The sequence below is a fragment of the Quercus suber genome, unplaced genomic scaffold (assembly GCF_002906115.3).
Source record: "Quercus suber isolate HL8 unplaced genomic scaffold, Cork oak 2.0 scaffold_280, whole genome shotgun sequence".
NCBI lineage: Eukaryota > Viridiplantae > Streptophyta > Magnoliopsida > Fagales > Fagaceae > Quercus > Quercus suber.
In genome coordinates this window covers 654,245-678,832 of record NW_027069736.1, presented here as the reverse complement: position 1 = coordinate 678,832, position 24,588 = coordinate 654,245, and the positions used below count along the sequence as shown (strand labels likewise).

At 32.3% G+C, this 24,588-nt stretch overlaps 2 protein-coding genes across 3 annotated transcripts; both read left to right on the top strand.

Annotated features, from left to right (window-relative positions):
• The first annotated feature begins 8,524 nt into the window (after positions 1 to 8,524).
• Positions 8,525 to 11,783, top strand: LOC112031023 (glucan endo-1,3-beta-glucosidase 1). Its single transcript, XM_024063695.2, has 4 exons — positions 8,525 to 8,870; positions 8,954 to 10,258; positions 11,131 to 11,158; positions 11,316 to 11,783. The coding sequence occupies exons 1-4, from the start codon at positions 8,807 to 8,809 to the stop codon at positions 11,479 to 11,481; spliced, it is 1,563 nt and encodes a 520-aa protein (XP_023919463.1). The 5' UTR covers positions 8,525 to 8,806; the 3' UTR covers positions 11,482 to 11,783.
• Positions 11,784 to 16,584: 4,801 nt separating this feature from the next.
• LOC112030748 (uncharacterized) lies at positions 16,585 to 21,765 on the top strand. Of its 2 annotated transcripts, none has more exons than XM_024063429.2 (5): positions 16,585 to 16,715; positions 16,893 to 17,714; positions 19,897 to 20,039; positions 20,121 to 20,231; positions 20,794 to 21,765. In XM_024063429.2, the coding sequence occupies exons 2-5, from the start codon at positions 16,946 to 16,948 to the stop codon at positions 21,349 to 21,351; spliced, it is 1,581 nt and encodes a 526-aa protein (XP_023919197.1). In that variant the 5' UTR covers positions 16,585 to 16,715; positions 16,893 to 16,945; the 3' UTR covers positions 21,352 to 21,765. The 2 variants fall into 2 exon arrangements, with proteins under 2 accessions (XP_023919197.1, XP_023919182.1); XM_024063414.2 differs by having other exon boundaries at positions 16,893 to 17,846.
• Positions 21,766 to 24,588: the final 2,823 nt, after the last annotated feature.

Below are 24,588 nucleotides of genomic sequence, written 5' to 3'. Positions count from 1 at the left end.
GTCATATAAGTTATTTTATATTAATGTGCACTACTTAAATAAATTAATAACTCATGTGATATAACGTTTGTTGGGGTAAAGGCAGAAAGTTTAACTTTTTATTTTTTGTCTTAGTTTTTTTGTAAATAATTTAACTTTTATCTTCTTCTTTTTTCTTGAAAATCAGTCACCTTTCAGGTTTTTTGGTCACACATCTATATATAAATATTTTCTTGTTCTTTTGCTGAAAGGGTGCATATGGAATTCGTTATAATGTTCGACTTCCTTATTTTGGGATTTAGACTTTCATATACTTGGCCCTATTGAAGTTACTAATTGTATTTTATTCAAATTTGACAGTGCTAATTGTTGCAAGCCATGCTTCTTCTTTCTTTCTACTCTTCAGTCTTATTTGGATGCTGATCAAGGCATGGTTCTGATTGCTGTTACCAGGATGTATATGTGACTCACTAGTCCATTTATGCACGTGACTCACTGCGGGTTGTTTTTTCACATGTCCGGCGGCAAGGTAATAAGCCAGCCCATTTATTTGCTAAATATGCATCAGGCATGGAAATGATTTTTCAGTTTGGTTAGAAGAGGATCCTTGTTTCCTTAGCCAAGCTCTTATTCAAGATGTAAACTGCGCTTCTTCATTTTAATAAAGTTTTCCAGTATTTCCCATAAAATATATATATATATATATATATATTTTGAAGGATGTACACAATAGTGACACGTGTTCTTTTGCCAATTCATAATACAATGACACATATTAGAGTTGTAAACATAATGCCACGTGGCAAACAATAATTGATACATTTCAATTTTTTCTGCAATGTGTCAACAATAAATTCCTTCGTTATAATAAATATGTAGTCCCCTACATATTTAATTATTGCATCTAATTGAAAAGAAAAAAAAATTGTTTATATATATTGACAATGAATATGAAAATATGGAATAGAAAATCTAATTCTCATTTATAAAGGAAATTATTTTCATAAATTATTAGATTTCACTCTAGAGATGAATTTTGCGACTACATCAACATCAACATTGAATAAGTGTTGACTAGTATCAATTTTTGTTGGAGTGTTTATTTAAAAATAAAATTATTGATGATTAGTAGCTAATTTGAAAAGCTTTGGGTGGGGCTATAAATGAATCAAATTATTTATGAATAACTCAAGCTCAGCTTAGGAAAAAACTTGCTTATATTCGTTTGTTTAGAAAACAAACCAAGTTTAAGCCATAATTTTAAGCTCAATTATTAAACAAGCTAAGCTCAAACATAATAATGTGTTCATGAACAAGCTAACACGAGGACTCAATTAAATTATATGTAATATTATATACTTATATGTATACTTGTCTAAAGACATATTTATATAGATTTGAAATTATATAGATTTGAAATTTAATTATGCAAGTTTGTCAAAAGGTTCAGAAAAAAAAATTAAATTATCATGTCTAGATTGTTGATGAAATAAATAGTTTATTTGTATTAAAAATTCATAGAATTATGAAGATGTAAAACATTTTAATCATGGATTCATAATATATATATATATATATATATACATATATGTATGTATATATATATATAGGAAAAGAATAAGTTAATTAAATAACTCATGATCAAACTCAAGCTTGCTCAACAAGAATACAAGCCAAGCTTGAACATAAAATCTTGTTTGTTGACGAGCTCGAGCTTGGCTCATGTTCAAATAAAATTAAATGAATAAATTTAAATTTTTAATACTCAACTCAGCTCAACTCATTTACAACCTTAATTGTAGGACTTTGACTGACTAGCTAGTCTAATACTCGGACTTCCTAGATGTGATTGGCGTGACTCTAAAAAAAAATAATAATAAAATACCAATACTAAACTACATCTATAGTGGCATAGCAAACTTTCAACTTGTGTGTACAATATATAACATTCTTTTGCAAAAGTAGGTAAATCGAGTTGGGCTCTATTGTAGGCACCTTAGCTCAACCCAAATTTAAACTAAAGGTCTTGCCTTGAGACACAACTCGTGTGGATGAACCATTTATCTCCATGGTAAACAAATAGGGAAATTTTTGGGCTTTCATGAATGAACTGGCAAGTTTTTTACATAGGATCCAATTTTTATTTTTTTTTTTGGTTGGTCAAATCTTTAAAGTTTCCAACGATGGAAGAAAGGGGAGCAAACCCAAAAGGTAGGTTCAGTTTTGCCAATCATGTCATGTGAGAACTCACTGTACATTATTATGGTCTTATGCTCTATTCTAGGTGTACCTCACTTAGGATTCCAATTTTTTAATTGCTCAGAATCTCAACCCTTTATCCTTTCCTTTTTGCTAGGTCAATCAAAATGGTAAAGTTTGGCCGTGCATGTTTTGTCATTCTTTGGGCATATTACCAGTGTGGCAGTGTGGTTGAGCAAACTAGTGGAGCGGTTGATCAGCATTATGTATTCTATTCCTATACCTTAATAGATTTCTCTGTTCTCTATAAAGAAAAAAAATATATATTCAAAGAATCATGGATCAGTCCTATGTCCTTTTTTACTCCTTTTTAGTTGACATTGGATTATCTAAACATGACACAATCATAACTACTACTATTATACATTTTACTAATTACTATTGCTAGGTCAATTAGCTTTTAGTTTTTTTTTTTTTTTTAACCATATGGATTTGATTTGATTTTTTTTTTAGTAGAAAGTTTTTATTTCTTTGTTAAAAGTACTTGATAGCATTACATGAATGGATGAACCTCGTATTATCAATGCTATAAAAAAATAACAATTTTATTAATAATATGTTAAGAGTTTTGTGGCTTAACTGATTAATGAAAAAAATTGTAAATAAAATAAATTACGTTAAAAAAAGTGATTTTTTGTTTTTATTTGAGGATCAAATAAAGAGAAAAATGTCAAGATGGAGTTTTGTAAGTTAATGTGTTCTATGGGAGATGTCTCTCCCCAACTATTGAATTAAAAAAAAAAAAAAATTGAAGTAAAGAAGTATTTTTATTTATTCATTTTTCATTTAATCTGCCGAACAGATTTTGAAAAATAAAAAAACAAAGTACTAGAGCTCTTGTAATTTACATGTGCCCTAAAACCTCTTGAAATTTCAGTTACAATTACACCCACTATATTAATATATATATATATATATATGAAAAACACTTATTTCAACAAATTATTCTATGCACCCGGTGAATTACACTTTTTTCACACATAGTTGGATGGTCGTGAAGCTTACATTTAACATTTTTCAAATATGTATAATTATTCAATGCACCATTTATGGGTTCCACATGTAAATTGAACCCATGTTGAGTTTTTTTAGGAATACAATAAAAATTCAAAATAATTTCACAACATTCTTTGCATATGTGTGTGCTTGTTTCCAAAGGAAAAAAAAAAGAAAAAAAAGAAAAGAAAAGAAAAGAAAAAGATAAGATAATTGTCCCACATTTATTAACTATGTTATGTGTAGTAGAACTTGTTTCATCATCCCTTAAAAGCTACAATGATTAAGTAAATTTGTAATGTGCTTTTATGTTTAACCCCCATTCCAGCTTCATTGTGTGTTTATTTCTCAACCAAAAACACGGCATTCTCAATCAATAAAACCATGGGAGAAGTATATAGGGTATGCGAAATAATTGCTTCCTTTTTCCTCAGGGAAACAACTAACAGCAGTGCTTCAATAAAAGTTTACTTTGAAGAAAATTAACTCAATTTGTACAATTATGTATTATGCAATGGCCGACTTATTAATCAATACTTTTCAATATGTTTAAAGATGCATTGTCCTACTAATTATAATTCACAACTGGCAGGCATAGCACCACTGAGTTACTTTTCCTTTTGTACAATTTTATTATACTGATTTTGTTTTTTGTTTTTTGTTTTTTTTTTTTGTCCGTCATCAAATTGCTAATGTTCACTGAATGTTTTAGCATTTTTTTTAAATATTTTTTTGAGTTAGAATGTTTAGCCACTCTAATTATTCAATTTAGCTCAAGGTAGTATGTGATTGGGCCCATTCACTGTATAAAACGCAACTTAGATTTGAAATTTCGGAAAATGTAAAATATATTAAGTTGATATTAAGCCCAGTGAAATTGCAATATACTTTGTAGAATTTGTTACTATAATTTATTTGCCCGTTTAATTTAAAGAGATAAAAATAAAAAATATAAATAAAAACTTATGAAATGGTATTATTTTTCCAAAAAAACACATACGGTACCATATATATATATAATCTTTTTTTTTGAGAGGAGGTATCATCTGTTTTAATCAGCTTCCTATGATAACATATGTTTTAATATATAGTGGTAACATATTTTTTTTTAATGAATTCTTTACTTGAATGATACTGTGCTTTTCATTAGTTAAAAAAATGAAGGAAAGAAAAGTCCCCATGGTCAAAATCTAGATAAAAATATGCAAAAACACCCTTTGTCATCCCAAAAATCTTGAACTCAGTCAAGGCGCCTCAAATTTGAGGTGGCTATTTCTCCCCAACGTACATGGGGTAAGGGAGGATTGTCATTTCCATGGCTACCCAAAAAAAAAAAAAAAAAAAAAATGTAAGAAAGACAGGTCACCCTAGAATCATGAGCCCAGTCGAGTAGTCTCAGACAGACATACCAAAATAAAAGCTACAGTGTCTTAATAATGCCACAGTGGCAATAACCCACACCGCTAGAATGAACAAGCTATAAGATAATTCTCATCCTCTTCCCACACAAACCTTACAAAATCAAAAACATTTTATTAATTTTTTATATATTTTTTTGAAAAAAAAAATGAAAAAGAAAACTGAGTTGTAATTGTAAAATTTCAAATTTATGATTATGTTGTAATCGTAAATTATACTTTTTGACTTTTAATTGAGGATAAAAACCAAAAATCTTCCTTGAAGTTTGGGTTAATATCAGGTAATGCTAAGACTTTTTAAAATTGTTAAATTTTACTTTTTATTCACCCATTTAATTTAGAGGGATAAAAATCCAAAAAACTTATAAAATATTATTATTTTACCAAAAACCTCATATGATAACATATATTTCAATAAATAGTGGTAACATATATTTTTAAAGAATTCTTTACTCATTTTTTTTTTTTTAGAGTTCCAGTTGTCCGTTCTTGATTATTGTTCTTTATCATCAGATTAAAATCCCAATTAGTTTTGGTATAGACAAAAATTGAATCTCAAATTTCTTATTCAATCACAAGAGACTTTATTAGTTGAATTTTTACTTGAATGCTAATGTATTTTTTAGATTTTAAAAATGAGATTTTTTATTAAAAAAATATTTAAAAAAACTCTAAAAAATGTCTGATTTTAAAACACCTTTATTAAACGGAGGGTATGACAAACTAACAAGCTAATTAGTTGAAATTTGACTAAGTTGTAGTTCATGTAAACCTCACGTTAAGCCAACAAACACTATGAGTGAACAGTCTTTCCATATATCTATCTATAATATCTAACTATAATCTATAGTATAGGTAAATTGAAAAAATATCCACTACCTATTTAATTCTTCCATTTAATTGGGAAAAAAAAAAAACCATAGATGTTTATATATATTGACAATTAATATGAAAATATGGAATAGAAAAATTTAATTCTCATTTATAAAGGCAGTTATTTTCTCTCCATAAACATTTTTGGTAAAAAATAATAATAATGAATATAGAAAGTGTCAAATTTTCTATGAACCTATATGGTAACCCAAAAGTTCCCTATTCAGATTTTAGACTTGGTATTATGCTACCACATTGAATAGGATGAGTTTGTATGTAAATATTGTAGTGGGCAAAAATAAGTCAAGGTGAAAACATATCAAACTTGTTACTTTTGCTCACACAATTAATTTGAAGAGGTGGAATGCCAATCAACCATTAATACCCTTATGTAGATGGAAAGAACTAACTAGAATTGATAAAATTAACATTAAGTGTAATTATGCAAGTATAGGTGAGAGATAGCCTCAAATGGCTTGTATTAAGCTCATCGGGTTTGGTCTGAGATAGTGATTACAATTGTTCTCAGGTTACAATAGTGAATCTTTTTCTCGTCCCCTCCTACAGAGGCTTCTCTGCCTTATATAGTCACCTATGTTGTATCTTAGCTCTCCATTTGGAGGGTCAAGGTTCATTTCTTTTGATACTTGTTCCATCAGAGCCTTACTAAAAGGCTTTTATACTAGGCTATGAGTTGTGTTGACATTGTTCAAGGGTCATTTTCTCATTAATGTGGCCAGTTAGGTGGGTTCAACGCATTGAATGCAGAAGTGATGGATGCTTTATTTGTCTTCTTCCTTTCCTAGCTTGATGACGAATCCTCCTTCTCTTCCTCAGTTTGTGCCTGACGGTCTTTAGCGTTGGTCCTTGGTCCCCTGAGGACATGTCAGTATCCTCGAGGTCCTCAGGTGTTATATTCTCCCTATACCTGTGGTGGGTTGTTCATATTTTCCCGAGGACTTATTGTCAGTGCTTTTCGAGGTCTGTTCTCTTAGCATTGACCTTATCCCATCTATCCATATTCTTGGATTCTTGTCCTCCCACAAATATATCACATTAAATATGCAACTTGCCGATTACATAGACATTTTTCAACTACCAAAACATTTAAAGTATCTTTTTTTTTCCCCAACCTTTCCCCTCCCTCAACATTTCTAAATCATGAATACCTTTTTCTCTTTCCCTACATATTTTTATGTTTATGTATGTTCTCTTTTTATTTCTCTTTAAACTAACAAGCTTAGTATTTGATGGGATTTTTTTTTATCAGTGTATGTTTGTTTTTTATATCTACTATCAAAGTACCTCTCTCTCTCTCACTCAGATCGATTTCTCTATAATCTTGATCTTTGATTTGTTTTGATGATACCTGTTTCATAGATTGCTTTCTTTGTATATGATATAACTAAGATTGAACAATTATTTTGCAACTATAGATTGATCGTTATTTATTACTATTCTTAAATTTTGGTGTTTTTATTTTTTCACTTTTAGATTAATCTTTTTGGACTTGGTATAAGTGTGCAACCACCTCAATCTACACACAATGGGAGTGCGGAAGAGCCATAATTTTCTTGATCTTCAAGTTTAATGATCGACCCACCACTAAGAATAATGGCCTAAAGTTTATATGGGAGAAATAAGAGAAGATTTTGATATTGAGAAACTTTATTTATTTTTTTCTCTTTAAATTTATTTGTTTTAAGATTCAATTTACATTTGAATTTATATATTTTGTGTATGTTGATAATGTGGGAGGTTTTGGTACTTGCAGATACAATAATTGATTTGGGGAATAATATGTTTTTGGCCTAGCTCTTTCTTTTTTTCCATGTAATTCACAACTGGCAGGCGTAGCACCACTGAGTTGTACTTTTCCATCTGTACAATTATATTATACTGATTTTTTTTTGTCTGTCATCAAAATTGCTACTGTTCAATGAATGTTTTAGCATTTTTTATAATTTTTTTGTTTATTTAGACTGTTTAGCAACTCTAATTAGTCTTAAACCACTGAAAGAGGTATGAGAATGTGAGTGGCTGTGGCCCCGGTCACTCTTTGAAAGGAAGTTGAAGTTAGCTGATGAATGTCCTAAACCCAGTGGAAGACTAGACTTTGTGAAAGCATACCACCATAAAAGTCGGCTGCAGTAACGTCTCTTTGCTTGCAAACGCCAGCCTGTTTTTTCAAGAACCATCTCCAAGGTCCAGAATAAGCCACGTGTTACTCACCTTTTTTTTTTGACTGAAAGAGGTAGAGTGCACTACATTAGTTTAAGACTTTAAATTTACTCTACTCTGTTGTCCACTCAACAAAATAGTAGAAAGTAGAGTTAGCTACAATACTGTCCAAAACTCCCTACTCTACTGTAAAACTCAAAGACAAAAAAACAGCCAGAGTTTTATTGTTTAATTAACGTATTTTAATATTGAAAATTGTTAAAAAAATATTCTAAGTGTACTAATTTAAGAATTATCTTTAAAATTATTCTATGAAAAAATAAAAAAATAATTAATTATGTTGATAAATTTTTATATTTTTCACAAAAATAGTATTAAATTTTTTTTAATATAATTTATTAATAATTACTCTAAAAACTTAATATTTTTAAAAGTCTAAAATTCGATTTTTTTTTCTTACTAATTATTAGGAAGGAAAAAAAAACTCTGCCCCACCAGTTACCTATACAATACCTCTCAAACTTCTTAAAGTGTTAAAAAACAGCGCCATTTATTACACACAATTAACTGATGTTCTAATTTTTAATTTGTAGTAATTAATAAGAGACGTATGAAATGACTAAAATAACCTTCCTGCCCCAAGTCACAAGATTAAAAAGACTAAAAGAGAAGTGCAATTGTACTTTGAATGAGTGTCGGCTTACAACTCACAAGGTCATTTTAGTGAACTTCTATTAAGGGGAAAAAAACAAAGTGTTTTTTTTCTAAAAAAAAAGAAAAAAGAAAAAAAAATGTTTGAACTAAAAACTAACACAGCTTTTGGGAAACAAAAACAAAAAAAATCAGTAACCCCAAGCCCCAAGCCACGCTGTCTTCTTTGATTCTATGTCTTCTTCTTTCTTCTTCGCACTGTAACTCTCTTGGGGTCTCAGTCTCAGACAGACCCAAAACCCAGCTACCAAAGTGAACTCCCCACATCCCCCACAATACCAAAACCACAAATTAAACCCAAAAGGAAGAAACTTGGAAGATAATGCAAGGATCTGTAGCTGAACCAGAAGCAGGGGATGAGGAAGTGAAGCTTAAGCCTCTCTTCAACAATGGCAGTCTCTAAGCTCACCATCATCTTGTCCTTATTCACACTACTCTTCACACTCTTACAAGGTAACTAAACACAAACAAACTATAATAATCAAGAAAACTAAGTAAAACCCTTATCTTATTATGTTAATTTTCTTTGTTTGCAGCAAAATCTGCGCCACAAATCAAGCAGGTAAAAGTACAAGACCAAGACGCACAACCATTCGTGGGTGTGAACATTGGCACAGATGTTTCGAATCTAGTCTCTCCCTCTGCCTTAGTTTCGTTTCTCCAAGTCCAAAAGATCACTCACATCAGACTCTACGATGCCAATCCTGACCTCCTCAAAGCACTGGCTCACTCCAAGATCCGAGTCATTATTAGTGTCCCAAACAATCAGCTTCTCGCCATTGGCTCTTCCAACACCACAGCCGCTGCCTGGATAGGCAGAAACGTTGTTGCTTTCTACCCTGAAACAGTCATCACTGCTATTTCTGTAGGGGACGAGGTGTTAACCACTGTGCCTTCCTCAGGTCCTATACTTCTCCCAGCTATTGAGTCACTTTACAGTGCTTTAGTGGCAGCAAATCTTCACACCCAGATCAAGATTTCGACCCCACATGCTGCTGCTATAATCCTTGATCCTTTTCCACCTTCACAAGCTTTCTTTAACCAAAGCTTGTCCTCGGTTATTGTACCTTTGCTTCAGTTCCTTTCCAAAACTGGGTCACCTTTGATGATGAACCTTTATCCTTACTATGTGTTTATGCAAAACAAAGGGGTGGTTCCTCTGGATAACTCTTTGTTTAAGCCCTTAACACCTTCTAAAGAAATGGTTGATCCAAACACTTTGCTTCATTATACTAATGTGTTGGATGCTATGATTGATGCTGCTTATTCTTCCATGAAGAACCTTAATTTCACAGATGTTGTGGTACTTGTCACAGAGAGTGGTTGGCCTTCAAAGGGTGATTCTAAAGAGCCTTATGCCACTATTGACAATGCTGATACTTATAATTCCAATCTTATTAAGCATGTTCTTGATCGTAGTGGCACGCCTTTGCACCCGGAAATCACGTCGAGTGTGTACATATATGAGTTGTTCAATGAGGACTTGAGGTCCCCTCCGGTTTCTGAGGCCAATTGGGGTTTGTTTTATGGGAATTCTACGCCGGTTTACTTGCTTCATGTTGCAGGAAGTGGGACTTTTTTGGCTAATGATACGACTAACCAGACCTATTGTGTGGTGATGGATGGAGTGGACTCGAAGACATTGCAGGCGGCTTTGGATTGGGCATGTGGACCTGGGAGGGCTAATTGCTCTGAGATTCAACCAGGGGAGAATTGTTACCAGCCTAATAATGTGAAGAGCCATGCCACTTATGCATTTGATAGCTATTACCAGAAGGAAGGGAGGGTTGCTGGGTCTTGTGACTTCAAGGGTGTGGCTATGATCACCACCTCTGACCCAAGTAAGTGTTAGTTTTACATTTTAGATTTTAAAAAACTTGGATGTTTGAATTTAACATTGAATTGAATTCAATATATTTGAGGTTCTTGTTTCTGTAATTTGGTGTTTGATGCTAAAGTTGGGAACTTTAATAGTTAGGGAAGAGGAACATGAATAAAAATCCTCTGTTTACATCCCACTTTTGTTCCACTATGGCAGTCTACTATTTTTATTTCCTATTAGTATTAACCAAAGTTTAAAATGAAAGGGAAAAAAAAAGGACAAATGGTATTGGTAGAACACTTATTAAAAGTAGGACAAATGAATTCTTATTTTCCCTGCTGTTATTTGTAAAGGCCTTAAGCTAAAGTTTTGAACTTTTGATTGCTTAATTTGTTAAATCTATGCCACTGTGGGAAAGTAATAGAAACAACAATACGCGCTCCAAGGCTTCAGTCACGGAGAACTCAATGATGACCTATGGGAATGAAATTATGACCCACCTGGCAGAGGCTCTTCTCTCTTCTGTGATTGGAATGTGAAAAAAATTTTCAAAAAATGGCTTGGTAATTGCATTTCGTATTTGGAAGTGTGTACAAGGAAGTTCCTCTGGAGTCTGGACATTGGTTAATATGTGAACCCCATTGTGGCCAGACACTTCAAAAGATTCTAGTCCTGGTATAAGATTGCCTTTCAGAATAAGGTCGCTTTCTATAATGTTACTTCAAACCAACTCCCATTACATTATTGCCTTTTACATCAACTAGAAATTTCCTATGGTAAAATGGGTCCACATTATTTGTTCATTTTCACCTGACTTTTTTTTGCTCCATATATGAATGTAACATCTTATTTTTTTTGGGTTTTTCTCCCTTGTGGGGAATGTATTTGCAGGTCACGGGAACTGTATTTTTCCTGGAAGGTAAGAAAAGCTTGCTCTAAAGTCCTCATCTTATTTGTTACCATTCCCATATTGCCAATAAATAATACCTTAGCTCTAAGTACAGCTTATAATTTTAATGTTTTATGCATAAATTTTTATGTTCTTAGCGAAGTGTGTTTATTTAATTTGTGCACAGTAAGCAGGCGACCAATACGACGAGGCAAGTAGTGAACTCGACAGACATAAGTGGCGCAGGGAACAGAGTAAGATTCGTCACCTTCTGGAGCTGGCGAATAAGTGCAATCAACAAGTGGTGGCACTTTTTCTTAGTTTTAGCTTTCAATATTTTGTTATTATGGTGAGGTAGGAAAAAAAAAACTATTTTTTGAATTATAATCAGTTTGTAATAAGTTCGTTTATGATCCAATGTTTTTTTTTTTTTGGGTGGGGGTTGTAATTAGCATAATTGCTAAAGTTAGATTCATAAATTGTGTGGCATTAATACTGCCAGGCACTACCAACAACATGGACGGATTTACTTGCCAAAAAAGAAGAAGAAGAAAGAGGTAAAGCATTTATTGTGGTGGGGGTTGTTGAAAGTGTTTTCTAAAGCTTTTTCTTTTGTAGTTTGGAAATGAAAATTGAAAAAACTTTTCTTATGAAATCATTTTTGTCGTTTACCAAAATGAAAAGGAAAAGATAAAGGTAAAAGATCAAAGTGGAAGTTGTGTATTGAACTATACAATATTTTTAAATAAATATGAAAATATTTTAATCTATCATACAATTAGGCTAAGATGTCATTAATTTTATTTATTTGGTGTAGATAGGAACTCTATAAGTTGAGTTAATTATAATGGGCATGGCTTTTGTTTGCCTCAAGTGTACTGGACTTGTTGTGATCATAACACATGTCTAAAAATAGATACTTGTCATGATTGTAGCGGGTCTAGTGTTACAAGACACTGAATAGAAGCCACACCTAATTATAATCACTACATTGTCACATTCTTGACTCTTCTCTCCATTAGGAAGTTTGGCTAGAAAGAACTTCATTATATATATTGAGAGAGTTTTAACTTTTGGCATTTAGTTCTTTATCGTTACCACATCTTTGTAGAAAGCATACTCCTTTCGGGCAGTTGTTGCCGTAATAACTTTTTGAAGGAGTATAGCTTTGTACTAGTACTTTTTGTGGCTGATTAATGTAGAGGTATCAATCAATGGCCAAAACTCTGTTACATCACATTACAGGATGCCATCTTTTTACATAGCTCATTGATTTTGCATTTCATGGCCCCTCATTTTTTACTTAGTGTCCCTACTTGATGAATGGCACATAGGTATGAAACCAAACGATCAAGAGAGTAAACATAAGTTCAAATATTTTAAGACAGAAATATGAGTGGGAAATCTTATTATTTTATACTAAGCATTACTACTTTACTAGAGGCTGAGAAAAGTTGATCTTCTACCTTCCAATCATTCTTTCCAAATAAGTGCAAAATACCTCTCCAATCAAGTGAAAGATCCATGGATAAATGTTGGAGAGAAAGTGTAGACATCTTATTTTACAACTTTCATTTAATCTCACCAAGAGAAAATTTGTCAATTTAAGATATAAAGAAAAATCAAAATTTTGATTGTTGGATTCCCAAATTATCCATTAAACCCAAATCTAGAAGTTCTAATGATAAAAACAACATATCATGTGCTTCAATCAGACCACAAATTTAAAAATTTCAATCGAATCAAGTTTTAGTTGTTAATATGCATTCGTCAGATGATATACATCCCTAAGATGAGGACTAGACATGTACAATTATGGTTATTAATTATGATTGGTCATTTAAATGATTAGTTATGATTAATGATGTGTCATAATCCCATTGGTCTAGACTTAGGACAAGGGTGCACCATCATACCTAGGATAATTTTATTCGAATAGATAGATAGTCTTAATCTTATATTTTAATTAAATCTCTTAGATATAAGCATTTAATCAAAATTAATCACTTTCTAAATATCCACAAGCAATGTGTAATCCAAAAATTGCTAAATTTTAGGTTCCTTAGTTGAATGATATTCAAAAGTATTGGAAAATCATTAAAATCGAGGGAAAAAAAAATTATTTTCGCTCAAATTGCGGGGCAATTTTTTCATACTAAACGTGCAAATTAGGCAAATTCTATTTCTATAACAATTATTTCATTTTGAATTATCAAATTATCTTTCTAATACAACTAGTTTTCCCTAATCAATGAAATCAATACAAAGAATGACACTCCAAAGTGAGGCCAAATTATCTTCAAGTGTTGAAATTCTTTCAAAGCTTGAAGATTTATTCTTATACATCTCTTGTATATATATTTCAGAATTAATTTATATATTAAAAATAACTGAGAATGAGTTGCAAACAACCTAAAAAATTCACTAATTGACATAAGAATTTTTCATATATAGTGATGTTTATATGAATAAAAAATAAAATATATTGTCGAATTAATGTTTATGTTAATATCAATGATGTTTTTAGTTACATTTTATATTCTGAACAAGGATCAACGGCCTAAACTCCATCTCATCATATCACAAGATGCCATCATTTTACATAGCTAGTTGATTTTGCATTTGATTCTTGAAAAAAAAACAGACTTCGCATTTTGTGGCCTTCATATTCTACATGGTGTCCCTACTCTCTTAATGCATAGAAGATGAATCATATTAAAAGAAATTCTAAGGACACAACAAAATCTCACAACACCCTTGTTTTTAATTGTAAGAAGTCATAATATCATATTTTATTATTTTATTTTGATCTATGAGGAATTGATATCTCAATCATTTGAAAATATAGTGACAATTTGTTGCGTCTCTGCTCCCTAACACAATTCTAATATTAACTCTGACAATCAGTACAACATACAAAGAATATGGGTTTATGCATGAAAAGCCTAGTAAAGCCCATCAATAAAATAAGGTCCATGGGTTTACATGAGCATTTAGTCATTACAAAATCTTATTCACAGGAAAATGGGTTTAGGATCATAAAAAGGCCATTTAATCATTGCCGATTGCCATGCATTCAATGTGTTTGTTAGAACTAATAAATATTCACCCGGTCCACCCCAAAGCCGAGGCATACTCCCCTGTGCCCATGTACATTACTTTTATTCAGTCTAGGATATCCATGTTAGTCTTATTCAATCTACCTCAGAGTAATATGTATACTTCGGTCCAATCCCGTTTGGTCCATTCTATTTACTTCGGTGCACTAGGTCCATACTTAAGACTTACATAAAATAGCTTTCTTTTATGAATACATGAGATAAACAAGGGAAACAATATATTCTCAATCATTATTAGACCTATTGGACTCCTTCAATTATTTTTGTTTGTGAATACGTGGAGAATTATTATACATATTTGGATTCATACAATTATAGTGAAATAAGAATATCAATGAAATCAATAGTAAGTTGAAAGACGCACCAAAATAATGTCAGATTATTTTTGGATACTAAAACTTGTTTAGAGCTTAAAGACCCTAAAGCTTAAGCATCTCTCACATATATACTAAAAATTGATTAGTATTTTAAAAAATAAAGAGTGAATACATAAATAGCCCCAATAAATTCATATGTTGACCTTTGAATTTCCATATTTCTCTATCCTCAAATTTGAATAAAGATTAAAACATAATTTTGGGCTCAAATAAAACAAAGACATACATTATTATGTTTATGTTTATACTTATGTTTAGGATGTTTTTATATAGTTTTATATTTAAAAAAAATTATCCATTATTTTTATAACCCTTAAATATTGCTAAATTTTGTATAAAAATTAAACAAGAATTTTGAATTCATCAAAACATTTTTAAAAAATAAAAAAGTAAAAAAAATATTATATATTAAAAAAAAAAATCAATAAATAAATCACACTTATGAATGCTACCACATGGTGTATATATTTTTTTTAGGCCTAATTGTGAGCGTTTCAAAACATGCTTGTGAATACTACCACGTCTATCAACTAAATGACTCTTTTAGGTGTTGTTGGTTGTGGACTTATCCTAACTCTTGGAGATGAGAATGCACCACTAACTTTGGGTTAGGACCTAGGAGTAACAAAGATTCCTAAATTCCTAATCCTAAGTTAGTAGCATATTGCAATTTTCTAACATAGGTATATCTTAAGCAGTGGTGATTGGAGAATATTCAACCAAGATGTATTTTGCTTCTATTACTTGGTTATTGAAGGAGTTCTCATTTTTTTTCCCAACAAGTACAATTGAATTTTCTTGTAATAAATGAAATTTTCCTTAAAAGATGGATACCTTAAGATGAAATATTGTGAGAATACACCACTAGCTCATGGTTAAGAGTAACAAAAATCAAGGTTTTAAATTCCATTTCTCATTTGTTGGTACTAACAAAAATTTTCACACCGTTCACCAAGTTAATAGAAAGAATCTTGTTGTTTTGTCTTGCCCAAAATATTAGCCTATTTTGACTTGTCTCAGTTGTTTTGGTTATATTAGCCAAAATAGTTGTTCCAATTTAAAATATTAAAAGTCACAACATTTTACCAATTTAACTTCACTTTCAATTTTTTTTCTTATTAAATAGATATGGTAAGATTTTAATTTATGATGAACCCTTGTGATAATTGTTATTTGTCATTACTCATTAGGTTAATGGGTTCTAGTTAAGCAACCCCTTTTCTGAGCCATTTTTACCATAATGGCTAGTGGAACCACAAAAAGAACATGAACTTTGTAGTTTGTACTAGCACTTTTAGGATCCATTTAATGTTACGAGGGATCAATGGCCTAAAGTCCATCTTGTCATATCACAAGATGCCATCATTTTACATAGCTAAATGATTTTGCATTTGATTAAAAAAAAAATTGCATTTCGTGGCCTTCATATTCCACCGGGTGTCTCTACTCTCTTGATGCATAGAAGATGAACCATATTAAGAAAAATTTTGAGATACAACAAAATTTTACAACACCCTTGTTTTCAATTGTAGTGAGTCACTCATAGTCTCATATTTTATTATTTTTACTTTAATCTATGAGAAATTGACATCTCAACCGTTATGAAAATATAGTGAAAATTTGTTGCGTCCTTACTCTCTCTCACAATTCTAATATTAACTTTGACAATCAGTGCAGAAACTTTTTCATACAAAGAATATGAGTTTAGGCATGAAAAGCCTGGTAAAGCCCATCAATAAAATAAGGTCCATGGGTTTACATGAGCATTTAATCATTACAAAATCTTATTCATAGGAAAATGGGTTTAGGATCATATCAAGGCCATTTAATCATTGCAAATTGCCATGCATTCAATGTGTTTGTTACAACCAAATGGACTGGACTCTTGGAGATAAGCTTGGGTTCATATCAATCATTAAGTCAAAACGAGTCGTTTAACTAAAACGACAACCTCGTGTCTGTGTGCTCACTGGACCCTGTCCAGATCCAGAGAGTAAAGTTAAAGTTGGATAAAGAGTTTTAAAGAGTAACGACTGACTGTTCCTCAGAGCTTTGAAGTCTTTGACGCTAAGCAAAGGTCCTCTCAATCTGGTTAGTCCTCAGCTCCAACTCATGTGTTCAATTCTTGTTTCTGTTCTTCATCTTAATTGTCAGTACTAGACTTCTAATGTAAATGATTAACTAACTAAACTTGATCATGAAATTTTTTTTAAGGACACTGTGCATGAAAGCCATTATTACATTCTTTACGTGCTTATAATATTGTAGGTGTTAGATTTCCAAGTATCTTTGGTGTTTGCTTGAGAAACTTGTTCTCGGTTATGGATCATGACTCGGATGATGCTGTTTCACTCAAATCGGATGGAACTAATTATCTACTATGGTCATATATGATGCGTAATTTTGAGATTGAAGGAGAACTGTGGGACTATGTAAGTGGGTCAGCGACTCGTCCTGACCCCAAAGATAAAGATTACATAAATTTGATTAAGCATTGGGAAGATATGAATTCAACGGCTCTGTATATTATCAACTTTTATGTTGATAGTTCCCTTAAGAAACGTTTGGATCATATTAAGTCTGCTAAGGATGCATGGGACTACTTGGCAGGGTTGTATGCCCACGGTGATGAGTCGAATTTCGCTAAAAAGTGTCGGTTGGAGAGGGAGATTGAGGGTGTGAAACAAAGTGGTTTTCCCATTTCCGGATTATCTCGTCTTATGCAATGTTATTGGCGGCAATTAGATGAGATGGAGCCAAAGGAATTGAGTAATTTAGGGAGTTACAAGAAATACCGTGAAGAGTCTCGGTTGGTTCAGCTTCTCATGGCTTTACCAGATAAATTTGAGAATATTAGAAAGTCTATGATGAAACGTTCCCCTCTACCAACTGTTTCTGAAGCTGTGCAAGAGTTGCTAGCTGTGGAGCGTAGACTAACATATGATCAATTTTCATCTCTATCATTAGATGACAAAGATTGTCCTGCCAATAAGACCAACAATGATCAGACAAAGAGAAGCAGAAGAAGAAAAAAGGATTCTCCCCAATCAACCAGCTCTTCGTCTAGGCCTGCATCATCTTTGACGCCAGGTAACAATCAACTTGCTCTCTCTACTGATCAGTGTGATCTTCATAAATCCATACTTTTTGGTCAAGTGGAACCTGAGCTTTTTGGTCAATCTCCACTAGAGAGTGGCAAATATCAGCCTCCTTTCAGAAGAGGTTTGTGTATTTTCTAGTCAATATAAGCATTTCATTTTCATCTTGGATTTTGTATTTTGTATTTAGTGCATTTATGACTTGCTCTAATTCTTGTCCACCATACCTATTTCTTTTGACTTATCACTTTATATGATGTTGATGGTGCTTATTAATCCTTAAAAGTTGGTAAAACTTATATCTATCGACATCAAGTTCTTTTATTCCATTTAATGAGCTGTTGGTTGTATCTACAAATATATTAAAATCTTGTAGTAGCTAATGAACGTAAAAGCATTGATTTGGTGTATTCTATTTGTCCAATAGAATCCTCATATTGGATCTTTATAGCATGAAATTGATAGCAATTAACAAATTGATTGCTGACTTTGTGTTCTTGAGCATCAGAATGTCATTCTGCTCATTTGGCTTTTAACTCCAGACTTGAATTTTGCACTTCTTTGTTCTTTCTTTTGTTATTGCCTCTCAAGATTGAAAGTGCTTCTAGTTGACACTTATAGAACATGTTTATAATCTTTGCTCGGTGATGATTTTTTTTTAATGCTGATATATATGGCAACAAGGTTTGTGGATGAGACCGTTTCATGCACTTCCTTTTAGCCAAAATTATCCTTAATCAAGTTCTTATACTATACATAATATTTGTTATATGTTACTCATCAATATATATATATATATATATGTTTGTTATATGTCAAGTACACTGCAACTAAGATGAGCTCTAACTTCAGTAAGCCAAAACAGAAGCTAACAGAAACCTAAAATTGTAAGAGTTTCTCAACTCTCAAGGACAACTAGGCTGTTGAGACGACGTTAGGTGAGATTTCCCTTGTGGGGAAAGTTGCCTCTGTCTCTTGTGTTATATACACAAAGAAGGAATTGCCTAATCCCATATGCTTGTCAGGAGTTCTCCTGGCAAGGTAATGACAGCAGAAGAGTGCTGCTGGGCTGGTTCTTGAGTTTTTCATGGAGAACCTTTGGTATTTTACTTTGGTAACACATATTGATAATTTGATAATGTATCAGTTTGATGTCCAATTTCTCTGCAAAATATGAAAAATAAAAGATAAAGAACAGGGTTATTGAATATGAAAATCTCTATATTCAGTATATATTTGTCTATATATAGGACATGAATATATATATATATATATATAAAACTTACCAAGAGTATAATGAGGGATAGCGTTGATGTTGGCGCCTTGATTATGTCTTGAATCAAGTTTAATTGATATGCCTTGATTCAGGTCATAATTCTGGCCTAAATATATGTACATCATAGTAATGTCAAATATGCTAACCTCACCCCTCAAACTGAAGGCAGTGCGGAGGAAACTAGATTAAGTTTGGAAATAAGATCATGGAGATGACTGGGTGAATGAGATTTAGTAAACATGTTAGCAAGTTGATGTTCAGAACAAAAAGATTACAAAAGGAGGCTATTATGCTGAAGACAATGACAAATAAAGTGACAATTTATCTCAATATCTTTGGTGCACTTGTGACAATATTGTTGTGAGTAATGCAGATAGCACTCCAATTGTCACAGTGGATGGAAGAATTAGTGGACTGAGGGGTACCCATATCAACCAAGAACCATTGAAGCCATAGAATTTCAGAAGTAGTGACAACGAAGGCTTGGTACTAAGCCTTTGTGCTGGAGCGGGCAATGACAAATTGTTTGTGTTTGAATAATTTTATGAAATTTCAAATAAATGTGAATGCCCTTTTAGGATTCTACAAAAGTGAGAGTTTTGTGCCTTGGGTACGACCTTTTAAAAGCAAGGCTTTCCCTTCCTAGTGGCGAGAAAGAATTAGAGATTCTAATAGAGCATAATGACTAGAGAGAGGTTGTAACTAAAATCATCAATTGTTATCCGTTCTCCTAATCTCATGTTGTTGGAGGACATATATGCCTATTATATTGAGTTATTTTAATGAATATTATTTACCATATTTAATAGTCACATCTAACTCAGAATTTCAATCTTGCTATTTTGGAGTCTTTTATTATTATTTAAATGAATTACTAAAAAAACTGTGTTTGTGGCAGAGGGAAAGTTTTTGAGCATGGTTTCAAGTGCAGTGAAAATTCTGAGTTACAATGTGTGGTTCCAAGATTTGAAGATACATAAGAGGATGGAGGCTCTTGGTAAACTTATTCAATTGCATTCTCCTGATGTCATTTGTTTCCAGGTGTGCCATTTTGGCTTCATCTCATAGGTCATTTCCAATTAACTATTCATCATATTTATGACCAGAATATATGCCGTACAGGAGGTTACACTTGGTATATATGACATTTTGAAGGTATCAAGCTGGTGGAACTCATATAATTGCTCAGTTTCACATCAAATGGCCAGTACAAGAAGAAATTTCTGCATGCAGGTAAGATATTCTGCATCCTTTGCAAATTTAGGTTGGCCAACATGCAATGCAAGCTTGTAGAAACCATGGGAGGTTGCTTTGTGGGGGGATACTGCAGTCTGTTGGATAAGTTAGTTTCTTTTGTTCGGTTTTCTCTTTCTCTTTTAGTTAGGTCTTTCTAGAATTTTTTCCATGAAGTACATCGGGGTAGGGGGAATTTTAGTGTTAACAGTAGAATATGTCTTCTTGCTGTGTATAATGCTCACAGAAAAATTTAGAAAATTAATATGGCCGCTACGGCACTACCCAATTCTTGGAAATCTACTCATCTTCTCAAATGATTAATTTCACATATTTTAGTTATATTTGACCTTTTAAGGTGGTAAAGCCCATAATGTGATTGTTTTTGTGAATTTCTTTTATACTATAAATTTTATCTTGCTTCTATAGTGCACTCTCTTTCGAGCTACTTGTCTCAGGATGTGTTATTCAAGATATGATTCTTCTGCATGTCAAATAATTTGTTACTTCAATGTTCATATTTAAGGCAGTGTTGGAGCCTAACTTGATTTGTCAATTGCAGTTGAGCAAACTTCCAGTAAAATCCTTCAGCTGCAAACCGTTCAGCAATTCTACAATGCTGAAAGAACTGTGCATGGCAGAGATTGAAGTGAGGGGGAAATTGTTGACTGTAGCCACAACCCATCTTGAGAGCCCCTGCCCTGCCCCTCCTAAATGGGATCAAATGCACAGTGAGGAACGTATAGCTCAGGCAAAGGAGGCTGTTAACCTTCTTAAGAAATTTCCAAATGTGGTCTTTTGTGGTGACATGAATTGGGATGAAAATTTGGATGGAAAGTTTCCTTTATCTGATGGATGGATTGATGCCTGGGCAGATTTAAGGCCCGGTGAAAATGGATGGACATATGATACTGTGTCTAATCCAATGCTCTCTTCTACCTGGCCTTTGCAAAAGCGGCCAGATAGATTTATTTGCAATCTGTGTGATTTCAAATTAAGTGCAATCGACATGATAGGAATGGAGGCTATACCTGGAGTGTCATATAAGAAGGGGAAGAAGCCTATACCTGTATTGCCTAGTGGTCATTATGGCTTGCTCTTAGGGGTTAATATCCAGTAAATTATTGTCTTGGCATGATAACACTTCTAAAAGCTAGGTGTTTGAGTGTTTCCATTGCCCCTCCAAAAAAAGAAAGAAAGAGATGCTAGGTGTGTCGTTACGACTGTGTCCACCATCCTGCAAACTCTTGTATTATATTGATGCGTACTGCTTCTGTAATCCTGTGATGCTCCTTAATTGTTGTGTGAAGTTTCTGTTTTACTTAAAAAAAAGTTTGGTTTGTATTTTAAGGCTTTTGATGTTTAGAAGTTTACGCTGGTGTACTGTCATATTGGTATGGTAAATGATTGTTACAATGTGTTGATAACACTATTGCCGCACCACTACTAGTCTAATGCTACGTTATGTAACTGTAGTTGCATTTCTTTTCCTCTTTGTATTATAAATGGTGTTGAATGCATGTGTTTTTTACTATGACTTGTTTTTGTCGACTATATAAAATTAATTTGGATCGACCAAGATTTCAATCAATCTTGAATTGCAGATTTTGAAGAATTAGGCTCATTATGTCATTTGCTTTAGTCCTAATGTGTGCCACACGTGCTAAACTGTACTAGTCGCAAACCCACGTAATTTGTGGAAATAAATAATTATTTTGTATTGTAATATAAAGAATAATTTTATCTCTAAAATTTTTTGAATATAATTTGTTCTCCGTAAAAATTAAACAATTTCCATTCGGTTCAATTAAGTCTATTTTGGTTCAATTCGATCTACTTTTGTCTAATTCATTCCACTCAGTCCAATTCGGTCCGCTTGGTCAATATCGGTCCCCCTTCAGTCTATTTTGTATTAATTGGGTCTTAAATTGATTCTTTTGTAGGGTTTCTTTTCAAGTTTAGCTCAAAAATACTTTTTTTTTGTCATAATTTTTGGCTTCAAAAGTATGAACTTTTATTTTATTGAGGCTAAACTCTTTAGTTTTGAGTTAAAAAATTACAAAGAAAATACTAAAATAGACATTAGAAATTAGAAATATGAGCCATAAAAATGCAATAAAAATTATTAATATTCAAAAGTCTTATTCGGTCCATTCTGTCATCTTCGGTCCAATTTGTCTTACTTGGTCCTATTTAGTCTATTCTGTCCACTAAAGTTATATTCGGTTCATTTGGTCTAATTTTGTCTACTTCAGTCCAATTAGTCCAATCAGTCCACTTTGGCTCTATTCAGTTCACTTTGGTTCTATTCTATTCACTATGGTCCTATTCAGTCTATGATATCCACTGTTGTCTTATTCGGTCCACTTTGTTCATTTTAGTTCTATTTGGTTGTTTTGTCCACTTTGGTTCCATTCAGTCCACTTCGGTACTGTTCAGTCCACATTGCTTCTATTCGGTCCAGTATGTGCACATCAGTCCTATTCGGTCCCCTTCTATCCAATCTATATACTTCGACCCAATTTGGTCCCGTTCAGTCTAGTCTCTTCAGTTCAATCCTATTCGGTCCATTTGGTCCATACTTATGACTTACATAAAACGACTTTCGTTTGTGAATACATGAGATAAACAAGGGAGATAGTGTATTCTCAATCATTAGTAGACTTATTGGACTCCTTCAGTTACTTTCGTTTGTGAATATGTGGAGAATTAGAATACATATTTGGACTTATACAATTATATATAGTGAAATAAGAATATCAATGAAATCAATAGTAAGTTGAAAGATGCACCAAAATAATGTCGGATTATTTTTGGATACCAAAACTTGTTTAAAGCTTAAAGACCCTAAAGCTTAAGCGTCTCTCACATGGTATATACTAAAAAATTTATTAGTATTTTAAAAAATAAAGAGTGAAAACATAAATAGCCCCAATAAATTCATATATTGACATTTCAATTTCCATATTTCTATATTCTCAAATTTGAATAAAGATTAAAACATATTTGTGGGCTCAAATAAAACAAACACATACATTATTATATATGTTTATGTTTATACTTATGTTTAGGATATTTTTATATAGTTTTATATTAAAATAAATTATCCATAATTTTTTATAACCCTTCCATATTTCTAATTTTTTTTTATTATAAAAATTAAACAAGAAGTTAGGATTCATCGGACCTTTTTAAAAAATAAAAAGTACAAAATATTATATATTACAAAACAAAAAATAATATTAAATCACACTTATATTGGAGTGTATATTGTTTTTTAGGCTTAATTGTGAGAGCTTCAAAACATGGCTTGTGAAATCTACCACGTCTGTCAACTAAATGACTCTTTTAGGTGTTGTTAGTTGTGGACTTATCCTAACACTTTGATTTGAGAATGCACCACTAGCTCTGGGTTAGGACTTAGGAGTAACAAAGATTCCTAAATTTCTAATCCTCAGTTAAGCATATTGCAATTTTCTAATATAGATACATCTTATGTAGTGTTGATTGGAGAATATTCAACCAAAAGATGTATTTTGCTTTTATTAATTGGCTATTAAAGGAGTTCTCATTTTTTTTTTCCCTACAAGTACAATTGGATTTTCTTGTAATAAATGACAATTTTCTTAGAATATGGATATCTTAAGATGAAATATTGTGAGAATACACCACTAGCTCATGGTTAAGAGCAATAGAAATCAAGATTTTAAATTCCATTTCTCATTGGTTGGTACTGACAAAATTTTCACACCATTCACCAAAGTGATAGAAAGAACCCCATTGTTTTGTCTTGCCCAAAATATCAGTTTATTCTGACTTGTCTCAGTTGTTTTGGATATTTCAACCAAAATAGTTGTTCCAATCTAAAATATAAAAAGCCACAACATTTTACCAATTTATTTTCCCCCTATTATATAGATATGGTAAGATTTTAATTTATGATGAACCCTTGTGATAATTTTATTTGTCATTACTCATTAGGTTAATGGGTTCTAATTAAGCAACTATAATTTACTACTCACATTCATTATTCTTCTCTCCATTAACAAGTTCAGCTAGAGCCTTGTAGGCAACTCAACTAGTTGGCACCTTCTAGTGCTTTCAATGGAGACAACCAAGATTCGAATCTCTCGTCCCCAGTTATCAAATTTAAAAAAAAAAAAAAAAAAAAAAAAAGCTAAAAAAACAATCCACAACATCTTTGTTGAAAGGCATGCTCCTTTTCTCGGCCATTGTTACTATAATGACTAGTGGAACCACGAAAAGAATATGGACTTTGTACTAGCACTTTCATGGTCCATTTAATGTTATGAGGGATCAATGGCCTAAAATCCATCTCATCATATCACAAGATGCC